The following is a 26043-nucleotide window of genomic DNA, read 5'->3' as shown; positions in this document are numbered from 1 at the left end:
TAACTAAAAATTAAGCAGGATTTAAGTATTTCATGTCAACAATACAGTTTATCTCATATTGAGAGATGAATATATTTAGTATTAATCTGGGAGGTAGGAAGGGCAATCAAGCGCTATCATTTTTTTTAAAAGCTGGAAACATTAACTGGCTATACATGCATAGTATCAAAGCATGTAAATACTATGATGCCAAACATAGGAAAACTCTAGGGATCAGCAACTGCTGGAGAATGCTGGGAGACATAGTCAGACAGTAGTGTTTCGTACAGGCGAGTGTTTGTTTCTGCTTTCCACCACAGGGGAATTTAGGAACAGAAACAACCCATTTTCCCTCTACAGTGTACTAACACAGATGCATAGAAGCATCAAATGCAGGTGGAACACAACATGCTGCATTTCACCTGTGCATTCCACCTGTGTTCAGTGCTTACATGCGCTTGTGTCAGGAACGGGAACGTTAGAAAGAATGAATTGTGTTTCGTCCTGGACAGACAAGGCCCCTCTAAAGATTATGTGCCCTAGAGGAACAATCCTTTTAGCGTAAGTTAGGGAATGGGTACCCTGACAGTATAATACATTCCAAGATTGCAAGCTAGGCAGGTCAGCCAAAAAAGCAGCACTGAGCTCCAAGGTAGGGATGATAGATTGGAGATAGATTTTTCAGGTGATACTCTGCCTGAGAAATGGACTCAAGTTGGCATTTATCTGAGAGGTTTCCACTTGTGGATTTTTTAAATGTGTGTTAGTGGCTGAACAAAAATCCCACTGCATTCACCATTGGCAATTTTTTTTACGAAACATGTGCAAAATTTCCCCACAGAAAATTTGCGGACAATTAAAAGATTGTGTGCATCAAAAAAAGTCGCAGTCATGTCAAAAAATATTGTGCGTGCTGCGTTTTGTGAATTTTTTTCAAGTTTCGCAAATTTCTTGGCGAAACGGGACACAGTCACTTATCACTACAAATAACTTGTTATTTGCACTTAAATGATCCACAGTCTCTTGCAGAAGGGTGCATTCCATCCACAGATTCTCATACTCATGCCTCCCTCCTCCTCACTTAATTAATCTGTGATTTTGACAAGGTGTGTAGTTACTGGGCTCCCAACTCATAAACACACATGTTATAGAATTAGTATTAGCCACATTTGCAATGGTGCTAAAAGAATATTAGTGAAATGCATTACTACACGCTTTGTCAGACCTTAACCCTATTGTTTTCTCAAAGACAGCAGAGAAACAATACCATCAGTTTTGATTTGTGTTGCAGATAAAACACTGGTATTTGAAATGGAATGCCTTGTGAGTGAAGCACGGCCAAAATGGTAGATCCCTTTTTAAAGGGTAACAGCACTCCTTATGCTATGCTGTCATCACTCATCCCTGCATCTTTAAACCTTTCTGGCTTTTAGATCTTTTCCCTTTTCTTTAAAGCATGCGTGGGATAAACCTTTGCTTATGGTTTACCCCTTATGGCTTAATAAAAACTAAGCTGGATCTTTTATGTTTTTTCTCTCGAAACACCTGGAAATTGCCTTCTCTTTTACCTTACACCTAACTTCAAATCCATAACTTACTGAAACTCTACAGCCTTTTAGTTATTTTTAGTTAAAAATCCCACTAAAACAGCCCCATATAAAGATGTAAATGACTTCCAGACTTCCAAAGCCATTTTCTGTTCTTATCCTTCTAGACCTGTCTACTGGCTCTGATACTCTTGACCTTCCCTTTCATTTTTCAAAGTTGTCTCTCTGAATGCATATCACGTTTGTTCTGCTGTTTGTTTTTTGTGCTTTTTATTTAGTGGAAGTGCCTTTATGTTTAATTTTAATGAAAAAAAAGGATATCTTAAAGTTCCTTTTGGCTTTAGGCAAAGTAGGAGATCAGGGTGCCATAATTCAATGGCTGTACTGTTTCCAGAACATATGTTTTTATCTGATAGCTGCACCCCATCACTGCATTATTAAGCCAAGATATATGAGACAGAGTCACATGACACCGGTGGAAGAAGTCTATGGAGTCTTGTATTTGAATCAGCTCTGATGTCTTGTAACACAAGGTGAAATGAGAATATATGTTTAACAGTACAGAATGAATCTACATATACTGCTGCCAGTCACTACTTTTGCAATTGTTCTTTGCCTCTTATGTTCCTTTATTCCACCTTATCCCAGTTTATTCCCTTTTCCTTCCCCGATAGCACACAGAAAATTGCACAGAGGGGAAATAATGTCCACTGAAATCTAAAAGCATGTAATGACCAATAAATTATAAGCAAGTTTGGGGTTACTAATAGCTTATTTGATTGAAGAGCAGCATGGAATTTGATAATGTATTTTGTTCTGAATGAGTTAGAGCTTTTCTTCATATAGTGCTAACACCAGGAAGATATGTAAATTATTGGGAAGCAAATACATTGAAAAAAATTCACAAAATAAAATATATTTCTTAAACCGCATTTATATGTTGCCATGTTTGACTCTTCGGTTTTTTTTTCAGATAGTCTGACACCCGGGTGCTTAGCTGTGAAGTTAACACTGACCCCCTGTTGCCTAAAAAACATCTTCATCATTCCATGCTAATGCAGGAGACTGAAAGCACAGATCTTGGGTCTCTGTGTGATGCCAGTCATCATTAACTCTGCTCTTTGCTAGCAACATTGAGATTTACTTACACTGTAGCTTGCATCATTGGGCTGCTTATCAAATTTAGCTGTTGCTTTTAAAGTTATGTGTCAGATAAGAAAAATTATAAAAGTACTCCACTCTTGGAAAAGTATTGCATATAAATATGCTGCATATACATATATACATATACAGTACTATATACCAGTATATATATATATATGTGTATATATTGCAAATGATTATGTATTAAAGAGAAAAAAAAGTTTCTTTATATCAACAGCTAAGTAGTCTGCATATAACTATGTAACATTTATTAAAACAAATTAATTTCAATTAATCTCAAGATGTTTAATAGTATTAGTTTAGTATAGGTGGGCAATATCAGGCTAATTTAATCGTTTGGCCCCAGGGCCAAACGATCAAATTAAAATGGGGGGCAAAGGCACCATCGGATCAGAGACCGCATCAACAAGCCGATGCGGTCGCCGATACGACGGAAAAATCAAACCTACCTGTTCAAGATCTGCCCAATTTCAGGCCAGATGTCCATCGGGGAAGCCCATCGGTGGTGTCCATACACGGGTAGATAAGATGCCAAATTTGTCTAAAGGACTAATATCGGCCACTGAAATTGGCCCATGTATGGCCACCTTTAGACTAGGGCACAAATGGCATATGTGCCGCTTAGCTCCGACTTTGTAAAAAATGCAGAAGAACAGAAACTGAACATTTGTCCTATGTGCCCTTAGCCTTATTTACTAAGGTAGAGCATTGAGCAACCTGGCAATTTCAGGCCCGACTGATGTTTTTTTTTTTTACCCAAATTGCAGTGTCTCTTTTTCTAGAAATACAGAGTCATTGCAGGTGCTTTGTAAGTTGAGACCATCAAAACTTGCATGCAATGCACCAATATGGAAGCAAATTAGTGACCATTAGTTAAATCTTTCAGAAGTATGACAGATCAGCATCTGATGTTTAGCGAAAGTTAGTAAAAACACCATGCCGGGCCCCCGTAAAACAAACTTCAAACGGGCCTGGCGAGTACTGGAACCTACCTCCGGCCCCCTCCCAGACCACACACGCCAATGGCTATAGAGAGCCTGCAGTCTGGGCCCCACTGAGTGGAACCCTGAAACTACTGTCTCATTCAAGCTGGTGTCAATTCTTGGAATCCCTTGTGTCAATATATAAACTTATACATAATTCTTGATAGCAAAATAGTGTCACTGGTGCTGCCTCAGGTGCTAAGAGCACTTATGGGCATAAGTACCTTAGTGAATGGCTTCCATATGTACTATGTGTTATATCTATTTTTTCATAAATGAGACTTGGAACTTCCAGTGGCACTGATCTGAGCAAATCTGGGGGTGCAGTGCTTGCTGTCTGAAGTGAAAACCTCCATGCCTCATCCCTTGTGCTTACTTCACTTGCACACTGACCAAGGTGAAGAGATACAATATATAGTGCAATTCAGCTGACTTAATCTAACTTAATTTGTGACACAGTAATTATTCTCTCTCTCTCTCTAAAAAAAAAAAATTATATCATGTAAAAGTCCTCCAAAAGCACTACCAGATAAACTATAAATCTATCTACTAGGTTATTATCTAATCATATTATATACTGTGAGTATCTTTCTACTTCTGGTTGTACAGTATTTCTCTTTGGCAGCCCAGCAATAAGATTGCTGTTACGAAACCTACAGACTTTAATAAGACTGTAATAATGACACATAATAACAAACAACGTAAGAGAGCTTTCCTGCCTGAGCTAACATGAAGAACATGCTGTGAATAAAGGGTAGGCAGGTTCATTCTCTAACAGTAGTATCCCTGCCCTAGCTCACAGGATGTGCATGCTCTTTCACTGATGCTATCAAGAGGTGCAAAGAATAAAGGTATAGTTGTTTTTCTCTTTTGATGTAGGAACATGTCACTGTACCCTTTTCATTATGTGAAATTCATGCTCCTGGAGACAACTGAAGAAACCATAAAACAAACTGTACTCTAAAATCATAGAAATAGCACAATCTGTGATATCTTATTGTTTTACAGCTGCCTTCTGAATAACATAATAACCTACCTCCTGTAATATATTTACAGTGCAGAGTTTTACTTTCAGAATATAAACAAACAAATTGCGGGCACAGTGTTTTCGGTTTTTTTTCTACACCTCTGTGCCAAGGTCTGGCCCTTTTCACATGTCTATTACTGTGCTCTGGATTCACTCTCTGCTCAGACAGGCACGAGGCTGTAAGAAGTTGCTGTGATTATATAAATATTCTGGCCAATCACAGCCTTTTCTCAGGCACAGCCATGTAAGAGGCATGTGCCAATCATGGCTTCTCTTTATAATTGTTCTTGTATTCATTCAGTTTCACACAGTTTCTTCTAGATGAAGCAGAGTTTCACATATGAGCTGTTTATGCAATATATTTTTATAGAGACGTGCATTGTTCAGGGGTATCGGTTTCCTTTAAGGGTCATTGCTAAAGAAATTATATTTTAAGATGAGTGTGAAAGCCAAGATGCAACATTCCCTCAAACCTCAATCTATCCTGTGTCCTTTTGTCATACTGTATAGAAAACTATCTATGTTCATAAAGAATGCAAAGCTATTAAGCAATCAATGGCTGACAATACCTGCTCTTGAATTTCATTCATGTTTATTAAAATCTGCTCAATTGTACAACTGTATGCATATCTCTTAGGTTAATGTCTATGATAAAATTCCAGTGTATCATACAATAACAGTATTTTCATCTTAGATCTTGCCAAGGTCTATGGTTTCTAGGATGACTCTTATGTGTTCAAGTACACAAAAGTCAGCAGTGAAGGCATGACAGCCCCCAGGAAAGAGCAAGGGCAATGCTACAGCCGCACTGCAACACTGAAAGCAATTTGCCATTGTCTTATTTTAGAACATCGTTATTCATTGTGCATCTTGACAATCATTTCACAGCTGTGACTCAGTTCAGAAGGAGTAGGTAGCATTAACTGTGACTCAGAAACCACGTCTGGCATGGGGGAGGAATAGCAAATGAATTAGCTACGCTTAAAATAAAATTTCAATAAAAAATGAAGATGCAATTAGTATATTTGTATAAAACAATGCCGCAGGAGGAGTGACGTGTAAAACTACAAAGAATGGCATTTTTATTAGGTATGCAAATAGAGCTGGAAAATGAAATCCTGCACTTGCCATTTCCATTTATTAAAAGTTTGACAAAATAAAAATAACATTTCTGGCTATAGGCTATGCATGGACCTAGGACTAGCACAGTACCCTAGGCATGGGTAGGGTGCAAGGAATGCTGTATCTACTATTGTAAACTATAAGGATATTTTAAAGTTTTAATACAAGGTGTGCCTTTAAAAAGGAAGAGGAGTTCAGTAAATAGAGTTAACAGCAGGATTCCAACCAAATTAGGCAACTTTTAAAACTAATAAAAGGTGTTGTTCACCTTCAATGTCCATCAACAATGCTCTAAGCGTGTTAGAAAATCCCTTTTCCATAAAAAAGTAAGTAAGGCCACTGTAAAATTGCTTCCTATACCTGTTAAATCAGTCCTTCTTCTGTCTCACTGATCGGTTTTCTAAAGGGATGGGAGTGGCCTATTTTTAACACTGAGAACTTCCTATATGCTTGCATTACCATGCCCAGGCTTTGCTCTTACTTTTCTCCTATTGGATTTCTCATTGGATGCTTGTGCACTCTAACCAGTTGTATAAATTGAAAGGTCATTGGTTAATTTCTCCCTTGCAATGGCATAGGAATATAACAAATCTAGCATACTGCTGCCAGAACTATTTGTGACATCATATAAGGAAGTAAAAAAGCAACTGTAGTGATTATAGGGGTCACTGACCCCCCCCAGCATATGGTCTGTGCAAAAGTGAAGGATCAGCAGTGGGATGAGGTGAATATCTCTTCAGCTGCACATTTTCTGTTAACTATGTATCAGCCAAAGAATGTTCTATTAATGTGAACTGTTAGGTTTGTGAAAGTTGAACAAAGTGAACAATCCCTTTAAACACCAGCAACATCAATGTTATGTATCTGGCAAGGAAATGTGGACAACATTACTTGGGTAACATGTGTGTAAGGACTTACCAAAATGACACCAGCTATTCCTCCTCTGCACCCAAACACACACCATTGCACTGCAACATTTGCGTGACAATGATTTTATGTTCAATAAATTTATGCTGTTTTTGTAGTTTTGTAATTTTATTGAATTGTTATGCCATCCGATTACAGATTATAATTCCTGCTGAGTTATTGGGTGAAAGTCCACCTGGTCCTAACCTTAATCTCTTCCATATTTGTCTTGACTGTCACCTGTCCTGACCTGTGTCTGTTCTTGTGTTTATCTGCTTGCTGTCTGCCCTGATTCTGACTGTGCTACTTCATCCTAATTCTTGCCCTTTCCTTTCATTATGATTCTACTGATTCTTCTTTGTTCAATCCTCTGATTCTGTATATGCTTCCAATTCTCTACCCCCTGAGTCTAGGCATGTTTCCACAAGGATTAATGTCAAATGGCCATGAATAGGACATGCACATGTGTTGCACAGAAAAGGTGTTTAACCCATATATTGTGGCCACAGAATGTCAAACCAGGATAATGTTTTAGGTGGTCTAATGAAGGGAGTTTTTACCACCCTAATCCTTATCCTGCTTTGACACTCTGTGGCCATAATAAACAGGTAAAATACCTTTTCTATGCAATTTGTGTTCTCTCCACTGTTAATTTTTTACTCTCTACTAGCTAATTTGACATCTATGTCAGTTAACAAGTTAATATACAAGAATACAGAAAGAGAAATAACCTTGTGTTATAAGCTTAAATAATGATGTCTTTCAAATGAGAAGACAATTTGTGAGACTAATCTGTGGTTTGTACATATATAATAAAAAATGATAACTTTAAAATATTTAAAGCTACTGGTACTCACCACCAGAAGAATTAAGTGCCAATCCTGCTTCTTGTGAAGCCACAAACCCATGTTCTGATATGCTGTTCTCTAAAAGGTGGGATCCACCAAAAGGTGCAGATCCAGACTGGCTATTAAAAGGGATAGTGTCTTTCTGGTGTTGGCTCCTTGATGCAGTTTGTGTCAGAGGATAGTTAATACATTCATAGCCACTGTGAATGAAAACAGGTTTGGTGTTCAGAACAATATGTTCTTTAATATGTCAGTAAAATTTCTAAGTACACTTCAAGGATAAAAAGACAAAATACCTGCAGTCATATCTTCAATTAACTAACTGAAGAATTCCACGAAGAATTCAACAATAGACTTAATTGCTTTATTTCTGTAATGGTATAAACCAGGAGCTAAGAAATACATCTATTCAAGTGCAATTTCTATAACCATATGCTGATTATTGGGCCTTTATATCCTTATGCAGTCCACACATTTATTAAATGTATGCTAAGTAGGAGAATGCAAATGTTTCAGTGAGCTGCACAATGGGAATTCAGTCAAGGATTTAAATATTTATTGTGCATAGAGGGGCAATTTTGTATATCCACCCTATTTTTATATAGTACTGCTCAAGGCTGGATATGGATATAATCCATCATAAAATACTTACAAAGGACTCTGAAAAGGCTTTTCTTCTAAGTCCTCTATTAGTTCTAAAAAGCTCAGAGTCTGACTTCTGTTGGGCTGGGAGTATTTTATCCCAGCACTGATTTTTAAGACACGTCCATTTTCATCTGTAAACCAAAATAGAAATATATTACACTGAAGGGGAACAAGCCATTTTAGTTATCAGAGACATCATGTATTGAATTTTAAACACCTACAACATTTGTGGTTCTTTAAATATGCCTTGGTTATTGATTTGAGGTTGTTGCAAACATGAATAATGTTAACAAAATGTAACTGAAAAAGGAAAGCAGGAAAAGTTAAGAAGGATGAAGTAAAATGCAGTATTTTATCTCACAGGCTATTAACCTTAAACAAATACTGTAAAAATGGTATTCTAATGCATCTGGTGTTTAAGTCAATATGAGTGTTTCCTATTATTTCTAGAATGACTAGTATGACTGGCCATACATTGAAAGATCTGCTTGTTCGGTGAAGTTGCCAAATGAGCAGACCTTTCCCGAATATGCCTACCTTGAGGTGAGCAGTATGAGACTGAGCCAACCGTTTGGTCCTTCAGAAAAATGATCGGATCACAACAACAAGTGCATACGAATGAAATGAATTGTACAAATTTTTTTTCAGTTGAGTTTCTCTCATAGTTTCCCTTTATAGCCAGTTTTGGTATCATTCTCTTACAGTGGCTGTAGGGCATTATTTGGCATTGCTAACAATAAAGAACTTTCATAATGGGAAATATATATATATATATAATGTTAAGTTATGAGCGAATTGTTTTGGCAGGCATGGATTTGCTGTGAAATTCCACATTTCACTGTTGGCTAATTTTTTCACAAACCTGCTGCGAAAAATTTGCCTTGACAAAAAGATTCGCTGAGATAAAACACCCATTGACTGTAATGCATGCCACAGACTTGTTGAGGTGACGTCAAAAACTTGCATAAAAAAAAGTTGTGATCACGTAAAAAAAAAGTGCCCTCAAACAATTCTGCGGTAGCCACATGCATGTTTTTTGCCGTTTTGTGAATTTTTTTATCAGTTTTGTGAATTTTTCCCAGAAGTGAAAAATTAGCTTTTGAGGGAGTTTTATGTAAACTCGCAATTGGATTAATTGACACTGACTGAATTTTGTGAGTAGATAAAATGTAAAAAATAACTAAAATTTAACACAGGACTCTAATTACAAAAAAAGGAATTGAATATAAGCAGAAATATTGATTTCTTTCATCATAACACCTTTAGATCATTTAAATGTTTTGATGTGAGAAACAAAAACATTGGTGCAAACAAACAAACATTCCTTATGTGCCAAATATTTGCAGCCCCCCAAACAAGTTAATGCAGGGATGCACACAAAGAAGCTATCAACCAGTCTCCACTGACTCTATAAACTCATACTTTATATTTGAATCCATGTTTATATGTAACCTTGTGATTTTGAAAGAAAAGGGTTATTTTGTATTATTTTTAAATGGTTTTCCTCAGCCATCCTCATTTTAAATCTGAGTTACAGCATAAGAAAACCTTGACTGAAATAGAATGCTTTTAAGAAGGTGAGAAGGATGAAATTCCTGCTGTGCAGAAAAAATGTCAGACTTCACAGAAATTAACATTTTCTCTCCTAGATTGAGAAGCCTGATGTTGCCAGTACATCCATTAAAAAATGAGAACCCTGTAAAAATGCCATAGCTTTTTTCCTCTTTTGTCATCAATCCATTTTGGCAACCAGCAGAATGTTCTATCCCATATTATATGGAGTGATTTAAGTGTATGACTATATTCAGTTATATAATATTATATAATAGCTGAGAAAAGTAAATATAAAGTATAATATGTATATAAATCATAATCTATATAAAATGATACAGCTATAACTGAATTTTTTGTTTGTTTGTTGTTTCTTTAAAGAGCAGCATGATTGACTGCAGGTCGCTTTAGTAAAAATTAAAGAGTGCTATTATCATTTTAATACATATATAATTGTGTATACAGGTATGGGATTTTTAGACTAAGGGACATAATGAAATTCACTAAGAAGGTGGCCAAATGATCTAATTAAAGAGGTGGGCATAGGCGTTGTTGGTTCGTGGACACATCAACAAGCCGATGTGGGCCCCAATCCGATGGAAAAGTCAAACTTTACCAATTAAGATCTGGCTGATTTCAGGCCAGATGTTGGTCAGGTAGGCCCTTCGGTGGTGCCCAAACATGGGCAGATAAGCTGCCCAATCGGTCTAAAGGACCAATAGCAGCAGATGAAATCAACTTGTGTATGGCCACCATTACAATAATATTTAGAGAATGAGCATCTCATTTCAGACCTATCCCTACTCTACTAGAAAAATGAATTTTGGCTATTAGGTTAGGGACATTGTTATATATTTTAATTCAGGGTTTAAAATCACTTTAAAACATGGAGTAGTGCTTTACCTTTACTATATTTACCCCACACTATAAGTGACAGGATAGATTATGGTCAACAAAGATCCCCTCTCAAAAATATCCATAAACGTAACTCTCTGTACAAAAGCAAGTAGGCTTCTCCTCCCTATTATGGCTGTATCTTTCAGGAACGCCATGCAGTTGTTATCATTAGTTCATTGGGGCTGTATAAAATGTGTTTAAAAATAAATATAAAAAACTGCCCCACTGCAGTGGGGCACATTTTTAACAAAGGAAAAATGTTTGCTTTAATTTTTATACCGCGCTGCTCATATTCCCACCTTATCCTGGTTCCACCCCTCCCCCATTTAACATTACAGTCAGTGACTTCACCCTACATCTGGTTTCCCAAGGCAGTTGTCTAGGTCTCACATTAGACCCCTCCTTCAATTTGGTTAATTCACCTTGGATACCTTACCTGTATATATATATATATATATATATATACAAGAACAGAAAGGAGCACACCCTTCAAACAAAATCAAATGCCCTCGGTGCTGGTCAAACAATTCAATAGACAAGCAGAGTACCGCACACATAGGGACTTTGTGAAAATATAAAAAAGGTTTATTGAAAAAATCCGACGTTTCGAGCACCAAACTGTGCTCTTCCTCCGGCTTTGTATATTGTTTTATATATATATATATATATATATATATATATATATATATATATATATATATATATATATATATAAATAAAACAATATAATACCTGCAGCTGGCTAAAAAACAAATCACTGATTCGTTGCAATGGTTTACTCTGTGAGAAATTAAAATAAGTGGATATGAGCATAACAGAATGATGTTACTTTTAATAACATACCTGCAACTTCAATTAAAATGCATAAATGTTGCACATCTTTGTTCATAAAGTACATCAAATTTAGGTCTTACACAGAACCGCCTTTTAAATGAATCAAGGCAGATACTGTACATATTAAAAGAATGCAATTTAAAATATGTCTATCCAGCCAACAGTTGAAGACGACTTGACACAAATTACGAAACTTTCCCAAAAACATATACATATATTGGTTACTAGTTTTTTTTTATAAAAAAAACTGGTTTATAGAAGTATAAAACAGGGAACTGAACAGAATTAAGAACTCACTTTTCACAGTTTCCCCTTCTTCAGTCTGTATCTGAACGTGAACAGTGGAACGTGATCCTTGGATAAAATTAATTATGTCTTCCCCTATAATAACCATCTTCTTGGCAGCAACTGTGAAAAAAGTAACAAATACCATTTATAATACTAACCTGTAACTGAAAGGAACATGGGAAAATATGTAAAATATTGAAAATATGTAAAACCCTTGAAAAAATGATTCAATTGTGCTTAGTGATGCTGGTGCATAGTAATTTCACATGACATGGGTAAAATCGTATGACATATATATTACAGTGTATAGAGAATACTGTAACCCAACTTTAAAATACAGGAAATGCTTAGGACCTGGAGTTTTGCAGATAAAGGGCCTCTCCTTAATGTTCTGTACAATGCCTTAAGGTTGCTGAAAAATATTTAAACATTAAAAAACCCAAGAGAAGTGTTTAGTCCTCATGGATGTATAACTTAGTTTAAATACAAGATACTGTGTTAATGTTATTTTATAGAGAAAAGGAGAATCATAATAGATACCATGCCTGATATTAGAAATTATCTTAGAGTTCCATTTCCTAAATATAAGCACTTGTAAAATGGCTTTGTATATAACCACAAAATCATTGGTGTCTTCCAATATCTATCTATTTTACAATAGGTGTTATATAATAATCTTAAATAGGTGTTGATAAATATCATGCTTATTATACAGTACTTTTTTTAATTTAAATATATGCTCTTCACTGGTGCCAAGTGTAGCATCAAAGTGGACCTTTTTTGTCTGTTGGTACCTAAACAGAACAGTATAGGAAGCCCAAGCGTTTTGAAAGACTGAAAACCAGTGTTAGATAGCTTTGTGTTAAATGTTCCTTTCAGGGCAATTTTGCTGAAATTAAACGTATTTCTCTGAGAGGCTTTCCAGATATGTATACCTAAGATCTTTATCCATGTGACATGTCATACCACAGCAATTTGTAAGTATTAAGGATGATGGTTCCCCCACCATTCTGACTTTTTGTGAATAAGGTTCCGATTATTAAACTGACAATGCCAAATTAAGATTACAGTAACCAGAGTTTGCTATGACCCCAATGAGTCTAGCATCAGGAAGTATTCCACATCTGGTCATTTGCATCTGAATATGAAAAATTACAGATCCTTGCTGGTATCTACCCTAATAGAGATCCTAACAGCATTTTCCATGTTACCAGGTTGTTTTCCATCTCTGGAGATTTGCATGTTTAAAGAAAAGGTCTAACCTCAACCTAACATTGAGATGCTATCAGCCATTTGTTAAACTGGACTGTTTATACTTACATACCCTGCCACTTGCTCATAGCCTGTTTATACAAGTTAAGCTCTACCCAATATAATAATGCGTAGCATACTGTATAACATCATACTGATGGTTTCATACTAATGATAACTACATGATGCTAATGTTCTAAAGTCATTATGCTTCCTGTTTGCTGACTGACATATTTGCCAGTACATCAACATTTTACCATTTGATTTGCTCTCTCTTACTGAGCAGTGTTAATTTAATTTTAAAGTTATTTTGCTGCTCTTTTTATCAGCTAATGATCCCAGCCATGCATGAGCCAGTTCATATACTCCATACACATTTTAAACTAACGCAAACAGTAGTTAATTTGATAAAAATTTAAAAGTAATACTGCTTAAAAGAGTGGTTTCCCTTTAAAATAACTTTTAGTATAATGTAGACAATGATATACTTAGACCGTTTGCAATTGATTTTCATTTTAGTATTGTTTTTGGTTCTTTAGTTTTTAGCTTTTTGTTTGGCAGTTCTCTGGTCACTAAGGTCTTGCTTACCTTAGCAACCAGGTAGTGGTTTGAATGTGACACTGGAATATGAATAGGAGGGGGCCTGTACAGAAAAATAAGGAATAAAAAGTAACACAAATAATAAAATTGTAAGCTCACAGAACAATAGATTTTTTAGCTGTCGGGTCAGTGGCCCCATTTGAAAGATGGAAACATGTAGAAGAGGAAGATAAATAATTTTAAAAAAAAAACTATAACAACTAAATAATGAAGACCAGTTGCAAAGTTGCTTGGAACAAAACATTCTATAACATATTAAACATTAACTTAGGTGAACCACCCCTTTAAGCTTCCGATAGGGAACTTAAAAGCATCAGGTGCAACAATCGAAATGCTTTATAGAATTTCTTTTGAGATTTTTCTTGTTTCCAGTAAGTTCATACTTCCCTTCAGCTCTCCCTCCAGCTTCCAGTGGAAGAACTGAGTATAGCATGTAGGCCCTACCAACATGCAGTGCAGAGGAGAGCATACACAGAACTAACTTGGGAATTCCACGTGAATAACAAAGTATCTAAAACAGCTAGAAAGAGGAATAACACCTTTAGGGTAAATAGATCTTAAATCTGAAAAAATAGTATGTTGCACATGTAGTTTAAGTAGCAAAGACTTGCAATATATTAACAAGTTTAAACACAATATTGATTACTACAGCAAGAAAAGCATTTATTGCAGTACAATAGGAAGGCCGCATAAATGTAACTGCATGTATCAAACAACCCAACTAAAATGACAACTGCATAAGTATAGGAAAGGAAAAAAACTCTTATCTTGGCTATAGAATAGTTTTTTTAACCATACAAATATAGCTGGTTAGCATATTAAAGCCTATCTATGGGCAAAGAGTATCAGAACCTTTTATTCTCCTTTAAGAATTGGGGATTTTGATTTTGCTGGGTTTACAACTGCATTTTACCTTGATTTATAACTGTGTGAGCTGAGTTTAAAGTTATTTGCTTTCCAAAATAATTGTATTAATTATAAAAGCTCTAACATTTTTTAAAGTAAAAATGCAATCTCACATTTAATGTTGCAATCAGAAGAAATGCTGACATTAGATCATGACATAAAACAGTACCACTTGTCTTTAGATGATATTTCATGAAGAGATGCAGAATTTCCAGAGAACTATTTATTCCAGAGAATATTTTAATATAGTGTACAAAACACAATAACAAAAGAATTGTGGGCACCATAGTGTAATTTATAAAAAAAGGGGAGATATGCTAGCCAAGCATGGACATATAAAACATGCAGTGTTGAAAGAAAATAGGAAAACTGGGAACAATGGAAAGAAAAATGCCCAAGCCTTGGTGGGCTTATCATAAATGGAAGGAAAGTTTTCTTTCACTTGGCAGCGAAACATCACAATTGCTGGCTGGAAAGAAATATTTCCTTTACTTCTTAACTATAATTCTTGACAGCCATTAACAGAGCCCTGGGAACACGATGCTCGGTTGGTAACTACCAGTCTCTGGCACACTGCATACAGTAAATGTTGCGCAGTCATTTTCAAGCTATGCTTTTCATTAGCTATGTTTTGCCTACATGGAAATAATAACTCAAATACTAAAACATCCTATTTGAAAGCTAGTTGTTTTGTAAAAATAAACACCTACAAACTTAGCTGCAGCATTAATTGGTGAATGCTGGCATATTTTACTATATAACCAAGGGCACCCACTCCGTTTAGAAGAAAAGAGGTTCCGTTTAAACATTCTGAAATAATTTTTTACTGTGAGAGCTGTGAAGTTGTGGAATTCCCTCCCTGAACCAGTTGTACTGGCTGATACATTATATAGCTTCAAGAAGGGGTTGGATGACTTTTTAGCAAGTGAGGAAATACAGGGTTATGGGAGATAGCTTTTAGTACAAGTTGATCCAGGGACTGGTCCGATTGCCATCTTGGAGACAGGAAGGATTTTTTTCCCCCTCTGTGGCAAATTAGAGAGACTTCAGATGTTTTTTTTTTGCCTTCCTCTGTATCAAATAGCAGTTAGATAGGTTATATACCTGTATAGGCATTAAGGTTGATCTTGATGGATGTATGTCTTTTTTCAACCTAAATTTATATGTTACTTATTTCCTCTAGTTTTTGCACGGACGTCTGTAGTACATTTTCTTTTTTCACCAACTACTTTCTGCCATGCTGACCATGTTTGATTTTGTTTTTGAAACTCTTCAGAAAACACTCTTACGCCTTTTTTTACACTGACTGTCTTAATTACTAATTGTGTTTGACTGGCTGCTTGCCCCAACCTTTTCACAGATACAAACTACATTAAGTTGTGCAATGACTTTGCATTGTTTAACACCTACTTCTACTTTCTTTCTAGAACTCCAACATGACTCTTCTGTTGTTGTTATTATTATAATCAACGCATATTTATAAAACATATTCTGCAGCATTATACAATAAATTAGTGTATACATACAACCAAACAAAGTAAGCAATACAAGACGTAAAAAGGGCCCTGCCCAAAAGAGCTTACAATCTAAAAGGAGAATGGATTAAGACACACGGTGTGAGGATGGGCAATATTAGGTGGGAGATGAAGAACTAAGCATTGCATTTAGCAGAATCTGACACTATAGTTAAAGGTAAGCTTCTCTAAAGAAATGTGTCAGTAGAGGAGCATAACAAGCGGCTTAGTGAGTATGCTCATATGATCATATGATTTGTTCATAGAGATACCTGTATGTTCAGAGTGGGGCAGAGCTATGAAGTGCTTTAAATGTTAGTGTCATTAGTTTGAATTTTATTCTGGATGGAAGCAGAAGCCAGTGCAGGGATTGGCAGAGTGGCATGGCAGAGGGTGACTGGTTGTCTTTAGAGGGGAAAGCCAATTAAATGAGAGTTACAGTAATCAGTGCTTGATATAAAGGCGTGCCTCAGAATTTCGGTGACATGATTTAATGTGTGATTTCTGTTCTGAAGTTAGTATGCTCTTCAGTAATTGCCCCTTGCTATTTCAACTATTAAGACCTCCTCCAGGGAGGCCACAACACAGAGAAGCAGAACATGCAACTGCTGGGAAATACAAAAGGTGGTTTAACATAAATTTATGGAAAAAAACCTTAGCTACAAAGTTTAGGACAGCCCCAAAATGGTTTCTCTGTGGGGTCCAGTAGTTATGCCCTTTTACTTCATATATCTTCTGTGATAATGAATAGTTTGTTTTGAACCTGCAACCACAGTATAACTTGGAAGCCTTAAAAAATCACCTACTTGAATCTTACAAACTTCTTCTCCTAAACTTCAAAGCCCTCCATTCCTCTGCTCCTCACTACATCTCTTCCCTTGTGTCTCTGTACGTTCCTGGACGACTCCTTAGTTCCTCGCAGAGCAATCGCTTGGTTGCGCCCCCCACTACTACTGCGGTTTCCCGCCTTAAACCTTTCTGCCTTGCTGCCCCTTACATTTGGAATGCCCTCCCTGATTTCCTCTGGAGAGAATCCTCCCCCAGTCTTTTTAAAACTAAAGTTAAAGACTACCTTCTGGAGCACTCACCCAGCACCTGACCTGGGAACTGGCACTTATATTGTAGTGTCACCCACTGTGACCTACAGCACTTATATTTGTGTCTGTTAGTTACCCTCCCATATAGATTGTAAGCTCTACGGGGCAGGGACCTCCTTCCTCTTGTGTCCTCGACTCTTATCTTATTGCAGCTGTATTTATCTGTATTTATTGTTATACTTTGTATTTATCTATTATTATCTTATTAACACCCTGTTTGCATTAATGTATTCTACTGTACAGCGCTGCGTACAAAAGTAGCGCTTTATAAATAAAGATATACATACATACATACATACATTGTGTTTATCTGAAACACATGAGCAACTGTTTTAAGAAACAAGCAGCATAAAAGCCACATTTGCTACAATGTCATTTTAAGTAGATGCCTGATAATACCCAGTAAGCACACCTTTAAACCACTTAGAGCTGGGCCAAGTACTGTTGGTGCCCAAGGCAATATTATTTGGACAGATGTCTTGACAGTGCCCCCCACCACTCATTCACACCCCCTCTGCTCACTCACAATCCCCCCTGCCACTCTCTGGTCACACCCTTCCCCGTAGATTACTACCCTCAAAATTGTGCCCCACCCCCCAAAAAAAAAACAAAAAACTGCTCTTGAGGCATCTAACTCTCCTGCGTACCCCTTGTTCTTCTTCTGGAACCACCCAAACACGTCAGCAGTTGCATCATGAAGCTTGAATTTGCCAATACTTCCAAGTTATATGCACAAAAGTAACCTGTGTATGTGTCACATATTAACTGTTTTAAACTTGCAGAGTATAATCTGTAAATATACAAATGTGCTTTTAACAGCTAACACATTTGAGTTCAGTTTAATTAAATACCTTTTTAAGTAAAGCTACCTTTACAATACAACCACTTGGGCCACAGGTCATGCTAGGCTACCAGTCATTTAGGTAGGCTGGCCACAACCTTTCTTATCACTGCACATAGCCCTTCTATTGTGTTATATAGACTAGGCACAAGGGGTATTAATTTAATTGAAAGTATGATTAAAGCATGATTCAATTCCAGCAAGACCTATAATGAAATACGTTAGACATAGCATAAGTAAAGAGGATCCTCTAAACTTCTCATATCCTGCATAGAGAAAAAACTCTGCCAGCATATGTATTCCATGATACTAAGAAAACATATTTTAAGTATAATGGTTCTTTAACACACAATTCAGTTGCAGTAAATGACCAAAGGTTATACTGAATAATGCTTATTTTCTGACAGGGAATTGAATTAACAATTTTGTGCCATTTAATCATTGCATGTTACTTCCGCTGCATAAAAGCTCATACGAAATCTTTATTATTTCACACACACCTGGCTTTCACCCACAAATAGCAGAAGAAAAATAATATATATTATTTGTAACAATCATTTCATTCAGACTCCTCTAATCCCATACACCCATAGCAGATGGTTGGGATTTGCAACTGACTACAACAAAAGCATAATATCTTGAAATTTTACAAAAAAAATCTATCTGTGCAATTCTTCTTTCTGATCCCATGCAGTTCTAGGTCTAAATTTGTTCTATTCACTCTGTGTTTCTATACAGCGAATTTGAACTGGTGCTGGTTTTGCTGTCATGTCATAAAGCCCCATCAGAGAAGCTAATTGAGAACACAGTGCCACATAACTGCTAGCACTAAAGGCAACCCAAGGAGACAAGCCACCTACTTATTTATATTTATATATACATGCAAAGCATAATGTTGTGCATACCAGCAGGATGACCATTGATCCACAGTCCATCATAAATTACTCCTGAGCAATGAATCATAATTCCTTGTCCGTTGAACACATCGTTTCGCCACTGTCCCTGAAATTTAAAGAAAATAAAATTAGTTCTGCATTAGGATTGCTATGCAAGCTGCCTAATAAAGAAGGGATTACTTCTGTGACTTCTCAATAGCAAACTGGGTGGGCCTTGGACAGGAGCAACTAGTTAGAAAGATGCTGCAACCATTTCTCTGACAAGCTGAATGGCGGACCACACAATATTAAAAGATTATGCACTTTTCACAATCTAAAAAGAAAAAAAGAAGGGGGGGTACTTTCTAGGAAGACAAATGTTTCACATTACAAGCAAATATCTCGCCTGAAAGAAATTGCAGTAATTGGTTATCCATTCTAGCCTACGTTTTGTTATCCAGCAGCTGCGCCAGAATCCTAGATAGAGGAATGCCATGCAATTTGAATTTCTAACAATGAGCATTCATACATCTGTCAAATGTGGAATAAATTCGCCAAAAAGTTATATTGACACATGCAAAATTTGGGAAAGCAGGCGGCACTCGTTACCAGACGCTTCCCTTGCATGTGATGCACAGACTGCCTTTCCAAGTTCAGCTACACGATTTGTCAATAGGAAGTTAACAAGTATCACACAAACTAGCTAAACTGCAGGTACTTAGGTGTATTTTTTGTGGGCCATAAAACAAAATCTAAAAAAATATTTTATATCTCTCCATGAATATACTGTAAATACAATTATACTGACACATAACTGACAAATCCACTAGCCCCTGGAATCCATAGGCACCTTTTAAACATAAATGAATTATTTGTCTAAAAAAGGGATGTGTTTAGTATTATGCATAAAAATATTATACCCAGATGCATAATATTGTGGCTACCACTGAGGAATTATCCCATTGACTGGGAATGGTTGAGTTGTGTGGGTACGATCTTTTATTATTGAATTAATATTTATTTATATAGCACCAGCATACTTTACAAAGACAATACACCATCTATATCAGTTCCTACTCCAGTGAAGCTTACAATATAAGGTTCCTATAACATTCACACCCACTGTGGTCATTATGAGGAACCAGTTAATCTAACTGTATTAGTGATGTGCGGGTCAATAAAAACGTGACCTGACCCTAACCCGAACCCTACCCAACCAGGATTCTCCCCTCTATTTATAGACCCAAGCCCAACCCACCGATGACATCACAAAAGGGGCGGGGTGGAGCGGAGCAGGCAACTATAAATCCGGAAGCTCAAGCCAGCAGTATAAGGTTGTAGGCGGGGAGAACAGGCAGAAGAGATCAACCCCAAACCATCTGCGCCTTGGCCTGATTGCTCGTATATTGCAATATATTAGCTAACTACTGTATGTCCAAGTCATCCCCAGTCCGGCCAGTCTTACACTCATGTTTATCTAATTTATTAAGAATTCTACTGCTTCGTTATACATTTTTCAAACTTGTTTTCAAAGGTGACAACTCAATTGATTGCCCTTTTAATTGGCCTCCACTGGGATCACCGACTGTAGTTGGGAAAGATGGAAGCTACAATATGGAGCTAGCCACTGCTCCTGTATAAACTATAGCAAAAAGGAAAGTTGTGTTCACAACAAAACATTTTCAAGCCATAAGGCAGGGGTGCAACTAGGATGTAACCACAAAATGCATACAGTCAAAGCCAATGTAAATGTGCGTGCACACCCACATTTAAGACTGCAGGTTAAACTTTGTTTCTCTGAAAAATGTATAATAAAATAGGACCATTCTCAATGAATCAGATTAAAGTGAGTGCAGGATTGGCCAGACCATAGACAATTTGAAGTAGCTGGCCAGCTTGAATATACTACAGTTTATGAACAAACAATCCCTCTTTTGTTTAAAGGGGCCATTTTAGTAGCTTAATGCACAGTACTGATCAGTTAATCATCAATATAGGCAATTTAATTCAACACTTTGAATCACAAATACACTTTAATAATAATATAATGGTCAAATTGAATTTGCTAATCTGACACTGTAAACTGTTTTATGTGCATTGCACCAAAAGAAAGGTGTTTGTTTCCTTCAGTTCCAGTGTTTCACTAACTTTATGGGCCTGATTCACTAAAGGGCGATAAAACGTGCACTATTTTTATTGTGCGCTAAAATTTTTACCGCGGCTTAATTTTTGCGATTTTTCGCACGATTCACTATAAGCATACTCACACTTTTTTACGCGCGGTATTTCAATGCGATAAATAGCGTGCGCGGTATTTTCGCATGCGCTAATTGTCGCGACAAACCTATCGCATGAAATATGCGACAATCGGCAGCATAAAAATGGCGACATTTTGCCCTGGGAGAGCACAGAGTGCTAGAGAGGTGCTGTATAAAAGTTTATTTGCAAACCCCCCCCCAAAAAATTATAAAAATCTAAGTAAGAAAAAAAAAGAAGTGCTAGAGATAATAAATTGGGGGGGGGGGGCATTTAAGAATATTTAGCCAAATACTTAGGGGTCTGTTTGCTAAAGTGGCTTAAATTAAGTTAGAGATTTTAGACACAGAATAAATGGCAAATATGTTGTGGGCACTTTATTAAATGGGACCATATATAATATTGCAATTATTCTGGCAACAAAACATTGGATTGGCAGTTATCATACTCGGCAGAAAATACGCTACGTACTAATTAACGCAAGTTTTACTATTCAGCAAAATGGGCTAAAGACTAAATTGTTGGCAGAATATTTGCAAACATTTAAACCATATAGCATATTGATGCTGTTACTGATAAATGTAAGAGTGTAGGGGAAACTACATGAAAGTATAGAATACCATATCAAGGAAGGAAAAATAATGACACATTACTCAGTTCAAAAGTAGAAAAATAAAAACTTTTACTTAAAATAATAAAATAAAAAAGGGGGGTAAAAAAACTTAGGGTTTGCTGCCCCTGAGTTCATCCATGTCCCTCTGGAGTTGATCCACCTCCCCCCGGAGCTGGGCCAGCTCAGCTTTCACGTTGGCCAGGTCCTCCTGCACTGATGGTCCCGCAGGAGAACCTGGCGCCCAGCGCTTGGCCTGGGGAGAGTCCGGGGCCTGGGGGGAGAACCCAAGGGCCTGGGGGGAAACTGAGGGGAAACTGGGGGAGGAAAGAAGGGGGGGGGGTGTCTGGGGCCTCGGGGGCATATTCGGCCTCGGAGGCCTCTTCTGGGTCTTCACCCAATGGTCCGGGGGCCAGTTCTTGGGCCTCTGGGGCCAGTTCTTGGGTCTCTGGGGCCGGTAGTTGGTCCGCGGGGGCCGGTGGATGGGCCACAGGAAGTTGGGCCGCTGGGGGGGGTAGAGCCTGGAGGGCCTGGGGTTGGGCCTGGGGAGGAGGCGCCAGCTGAAGTTCTGTGAAATAGTATTGCAAGATGTTATTTTGTGTAATATATTATATATATATACATTCATACACCATCATAAATAACGGGGCCCCTCACAACAACATTTTTTGGGCCCCCCTCCTCCCATGCCCCCAATGGCCCCTCCCCCTGTGAACCCTCACATCAATACAAAGGACACACAGACATTGTTAGCCAGGGCCCCCTAAAACATTCGTGGCCCTTCCCCCAAATGACTCACACTATGGGCCGCTCCCTGCTGCTTCCCCCCTGCTTTAAACTTATTTATGCATATGTATTTGAAAATAGATGTGTATATATATATATATATATATATATACAATAGGAAGTGCTGGGAAGCTGCACACCATAAGGAATAATAATACCTGGGTGCCTGGGGCAAAGCAAAATCTAGACAGGCATGGGGTGACAGCACACACAGGATTTTGACAAGGAGTCACAAAGATGTGAAGTAATATATTCAGAGGTTTATTGTGAGCAACGTTTCAGTTCCTCACTGGCATTATGGTTGAACGTGATGGACGTTTGTCTTTTTTCAACCCAACTTACTATGTTACTATGTTACTTTCATCATCCCTGACATTTCTTACATTTGTACCTTTAGTTCAAATTACTTGCTAAATCTTTTACTGAACGTATACTGTAAAAGCATAATAAAGTACAATAATTACCTTCTCTAATTTCAGCGACCAGTTCTGGGCTCCTGCGCTTAAGGTCGGACCACAGCCGCCGGAGCTGGTGGGGGCCCACATCAAGGGCAAACCTGGCGAGCAAACCTTGTCTTAGCTCAGCCAGGATTGCCCTCTTCCTCTCGTGGACCCCTAAGTCCCCCGGAGGTGGGTGGTCCCCCTCTCCCCTGGTAGCAAGTCAGAAACCCCAGGCATCTCCTCTCAGTTTGGCTGAATGACACAAAATGGCCACAAGTCGCACATGTCACGAGATTACAAAATCGCCACAAAATGTCCGTAATTCGCGAGATTACAAAATCGCGAAAAAAAAATATCGCCAAAATATACAAAGTAATGTATTTTGCGCGAAAAAAATATTCGCCGCTACAGTACAGTATATTTTGGCGACAACATATTAACCGCTATAGAACTGTATATTAGTAGCGAAATTCCATACATGCCAATACTTTAGTAAAATTGAGTAAAAAGACACATACTTGAATAAATAACACTGTAAGTCCATATTTTATTGCAAAAAACTCATTTACTGTACTTTTGTATAATTTTTCGCCTGCCTGTAGTAGGTATTAATTTTCGTATAGCCGAATGCGATATTTAGCGCGCAAAAGTTATAGTGAATCATGCAATCGTATTCTTTTCAGCGCGGAAATTAACGCAAAACGGTAAAACTAGTGCGAGAAATAACCCATGCGAAAATGGCGATTTTTCGCACGCGATAATACTATGGTGAATCGCGAGCAAATTATTTTGCGTTTTTTAACGCGAAAAAGCGTGCGATAATTTTTATCGCCCTTTAGTGAATCAGGCCCTATATGTCTTTGGCATATAGGGAAACAGGAAGGCTAGTTTTGGTGCAGTATGCAGACAGACACAGTGCCTTCAGCATAAAGGGGGTTTTGCAGACTAAAATAGGTGATGGAGTTTAGCATGGAAGGGTGGCCTTAAAACTCTGCACCTTGGCATGGGGTATGCGTGTTTTTTGCACTTTGTTCACTGACTTCCTGTTTGTAAATGACCTCTTCTGCGTTGCCTAACTGTTGAAAATAGAATATGAACTTGGTATATACTGTGTACATATTCCATTTTTATATTCTGTGATAAATGGTGAATAATTCTTGTAGTGCTAGGTTTTAGTAAAACAGTTTATATTAGTAGTGGCACCTTTTGCCTAACCTTGACAAGGAAGCCATTAAAGCAATTCTTTGCTACTGTATTGGAGGAGAGAAAAACTAAATTTTCTTTGCTACTGGATTGGAGGAGAGAAAAACTAAATTTTCTTTGCTACTGGATTGGAGGAGAGAAATACTAAATTTTCAAAGTCTTTTGATCTTCGTGTAACTACAGACCTTAACTGATTTCATTATTTTGTTCATTTTTGAACAAAATGATCACAAAATCCTCATCAGTTAAGTGGATTCCCATAATATCCAGTGGACTAATAAGCAGTAGAATACCATTAGGAACCCAAGCAAAGACAGTGCACCACTGATATAAGCTAGAAAGAGCAATGCCTATACTATACAAAAGCTTACAAAAGAGTGATCTCCTGCTAGCTAGGGATCCTTACCCCGTCTTGTAGCTCAGGGTGCCATTGCTAAGGTACACATGTCTTCCACTGGTGTTTGTGGCAACACATTCTTTTTTTTTCAAATAAAAAACAGCATCATTTCAAGTTTATTATGTGCTCTAGTTATAATTTTCAACACCACACTGAGTAAGAGTTCTAATTCATCCAAAAAAAATGTGTTTCCTTTGATAGAAAGAAAATAAAACTTGTATATTTTAACTTGGAAATTGTAACAGAAATCTGGTACTAATATGAAAAAAAAATCTAAACCCTGGGAGACAGCTTTAAATCAAATAAAGTGGAGTAAAGTTTTATAAAGCAAAGATGTAATAAAAAAAGGTGAATAAGCAAAGCTCCAAATATGTGAAGAATTGTTTGTTGAGTTTTATACATAACTTACACTTTGCACACTGCACTTGGGTTCGTAACTGACCCCTATAGATGGAAGTATACATTGAATATACAGATTTATATACAAAAGACAACCAATAACTGATACAAAAGGTAAAGGGAGCCATGCCCAAAATGTCTGGTATATGGACACTTGATTGATTTCAATTAAGTGTCCATATACCAGACATTTTGGGCATGGCTCCCTTTACCTTTTGTATCAGTTATTGGTTGTCTTTTGTATATGAATCTGTATGTTCAATGTATACTTCCATCTATTGTACACCACTGCAGAATATGTTGCTGCTAAAATAGGATGGCTATTCAAGTTTCCATATACGGTACATTTATCCCGTTAGAGACCTGTGGACTGAACATTTACCATATAATAAATTAAAAACAAATGTTAGTCTGCTACCCACTGCCTCTTATTGAATATAATGTGACTGGGGTGTCAGTATCCACTACACCTCCTTGTACATAGTGTGCAGGTCTTGGCGCATACTGACACTAAACAATTTTAAATTATTAGGCAGGGCTGCAAAGAAGGTGACTTAAAAATACATAAAGACAGAAGCATAAATAAAGACAAGAAAAGTGCTTTCACTGGGGGGGTGAAATGTTTTTTTCATCCAACAGCCTGTGCTCCTGTTTGGAAAAAATGAAGCACCAGCCTGTGTGGCATTTTACTTTACATTAACTATTTTACTACCTTTTTCCTGGCGCCCCTAGCACATAGTGAAGTGAAACTCTACTGCATATGCATGATCACCTAAGCCAATTACTGTAAGGTAAGTAAATACCGGCTCAGTGATCTGTTTCTCTGGGGAGGTGCCTAACATTTTTTATGCCCTAGTAAAATAGGCTTTCCTTGTACAAAACTACTCTAGTGTGCGTTGTCCCTTATATGTTCGCTGTCCTTCTGGCCACAACACGGGAGATCTTCTGTGCTCATCGATATTAATATATTAAAGAGCACAACTTTTACTTTTGCAATAGTTTATAAAGGAGCAGTGTCCAGCTCCATGTAGCTGCTGTCATTCTAACGTATCAGATGATCACTAAAAAGACAATTAT

General features: G+C 37.3%; 1 protein-coding gene across 1 annotated transcript in view; it reads right to left on the bottom strand.

Moving 5' to 3' along the window:
* Positions 1–26043, bottom strand: part of morn1 (MORN repeat containing 1) — a 193791-nt gene that overhangs the window by 122473 nt on the left and 45275 nt on the right. Inside the window, exons 7-10 of the mRNA XM_002936560.5 lie at positions 18906–19002; positions 11801–11911; positions 8229–8352; positions 7586–7776 (exon numbers count right to left, since the gene is read on the bottom strand). Coding sequence (XP_002936606.3) covers positions 7586–7776; positions 8229–8352; positions 11801–11911; positions 18906–19002 — 523 coding nt within the window. The remainder of the gene's footprint in view (positions 1–7585; positions 7777–8228; positions 8353–11800; positions 11912–18905; positions 19003–26043) is intronic.

The sequence above is a fragment of the Xenopus tropicalis genome, chromosome 7, assembly GCF_000004195.4.
Source record: "Xenopus tropicalis strain Nigerian chromosome 7, UCB_Xtro_10.0, whole genome shotgun sequence".
In the NCBI taxonomy this organism is placed as follows: domain Eukaryota; kingdom Metazoa; phylum Chordata; class Amphibia; order Anura; family Pipidae; genus Xenopus; species Xenopus tropicalis.
This window is presented reverse-complemented; position numbering and strand designations above follow the sequence as displayed.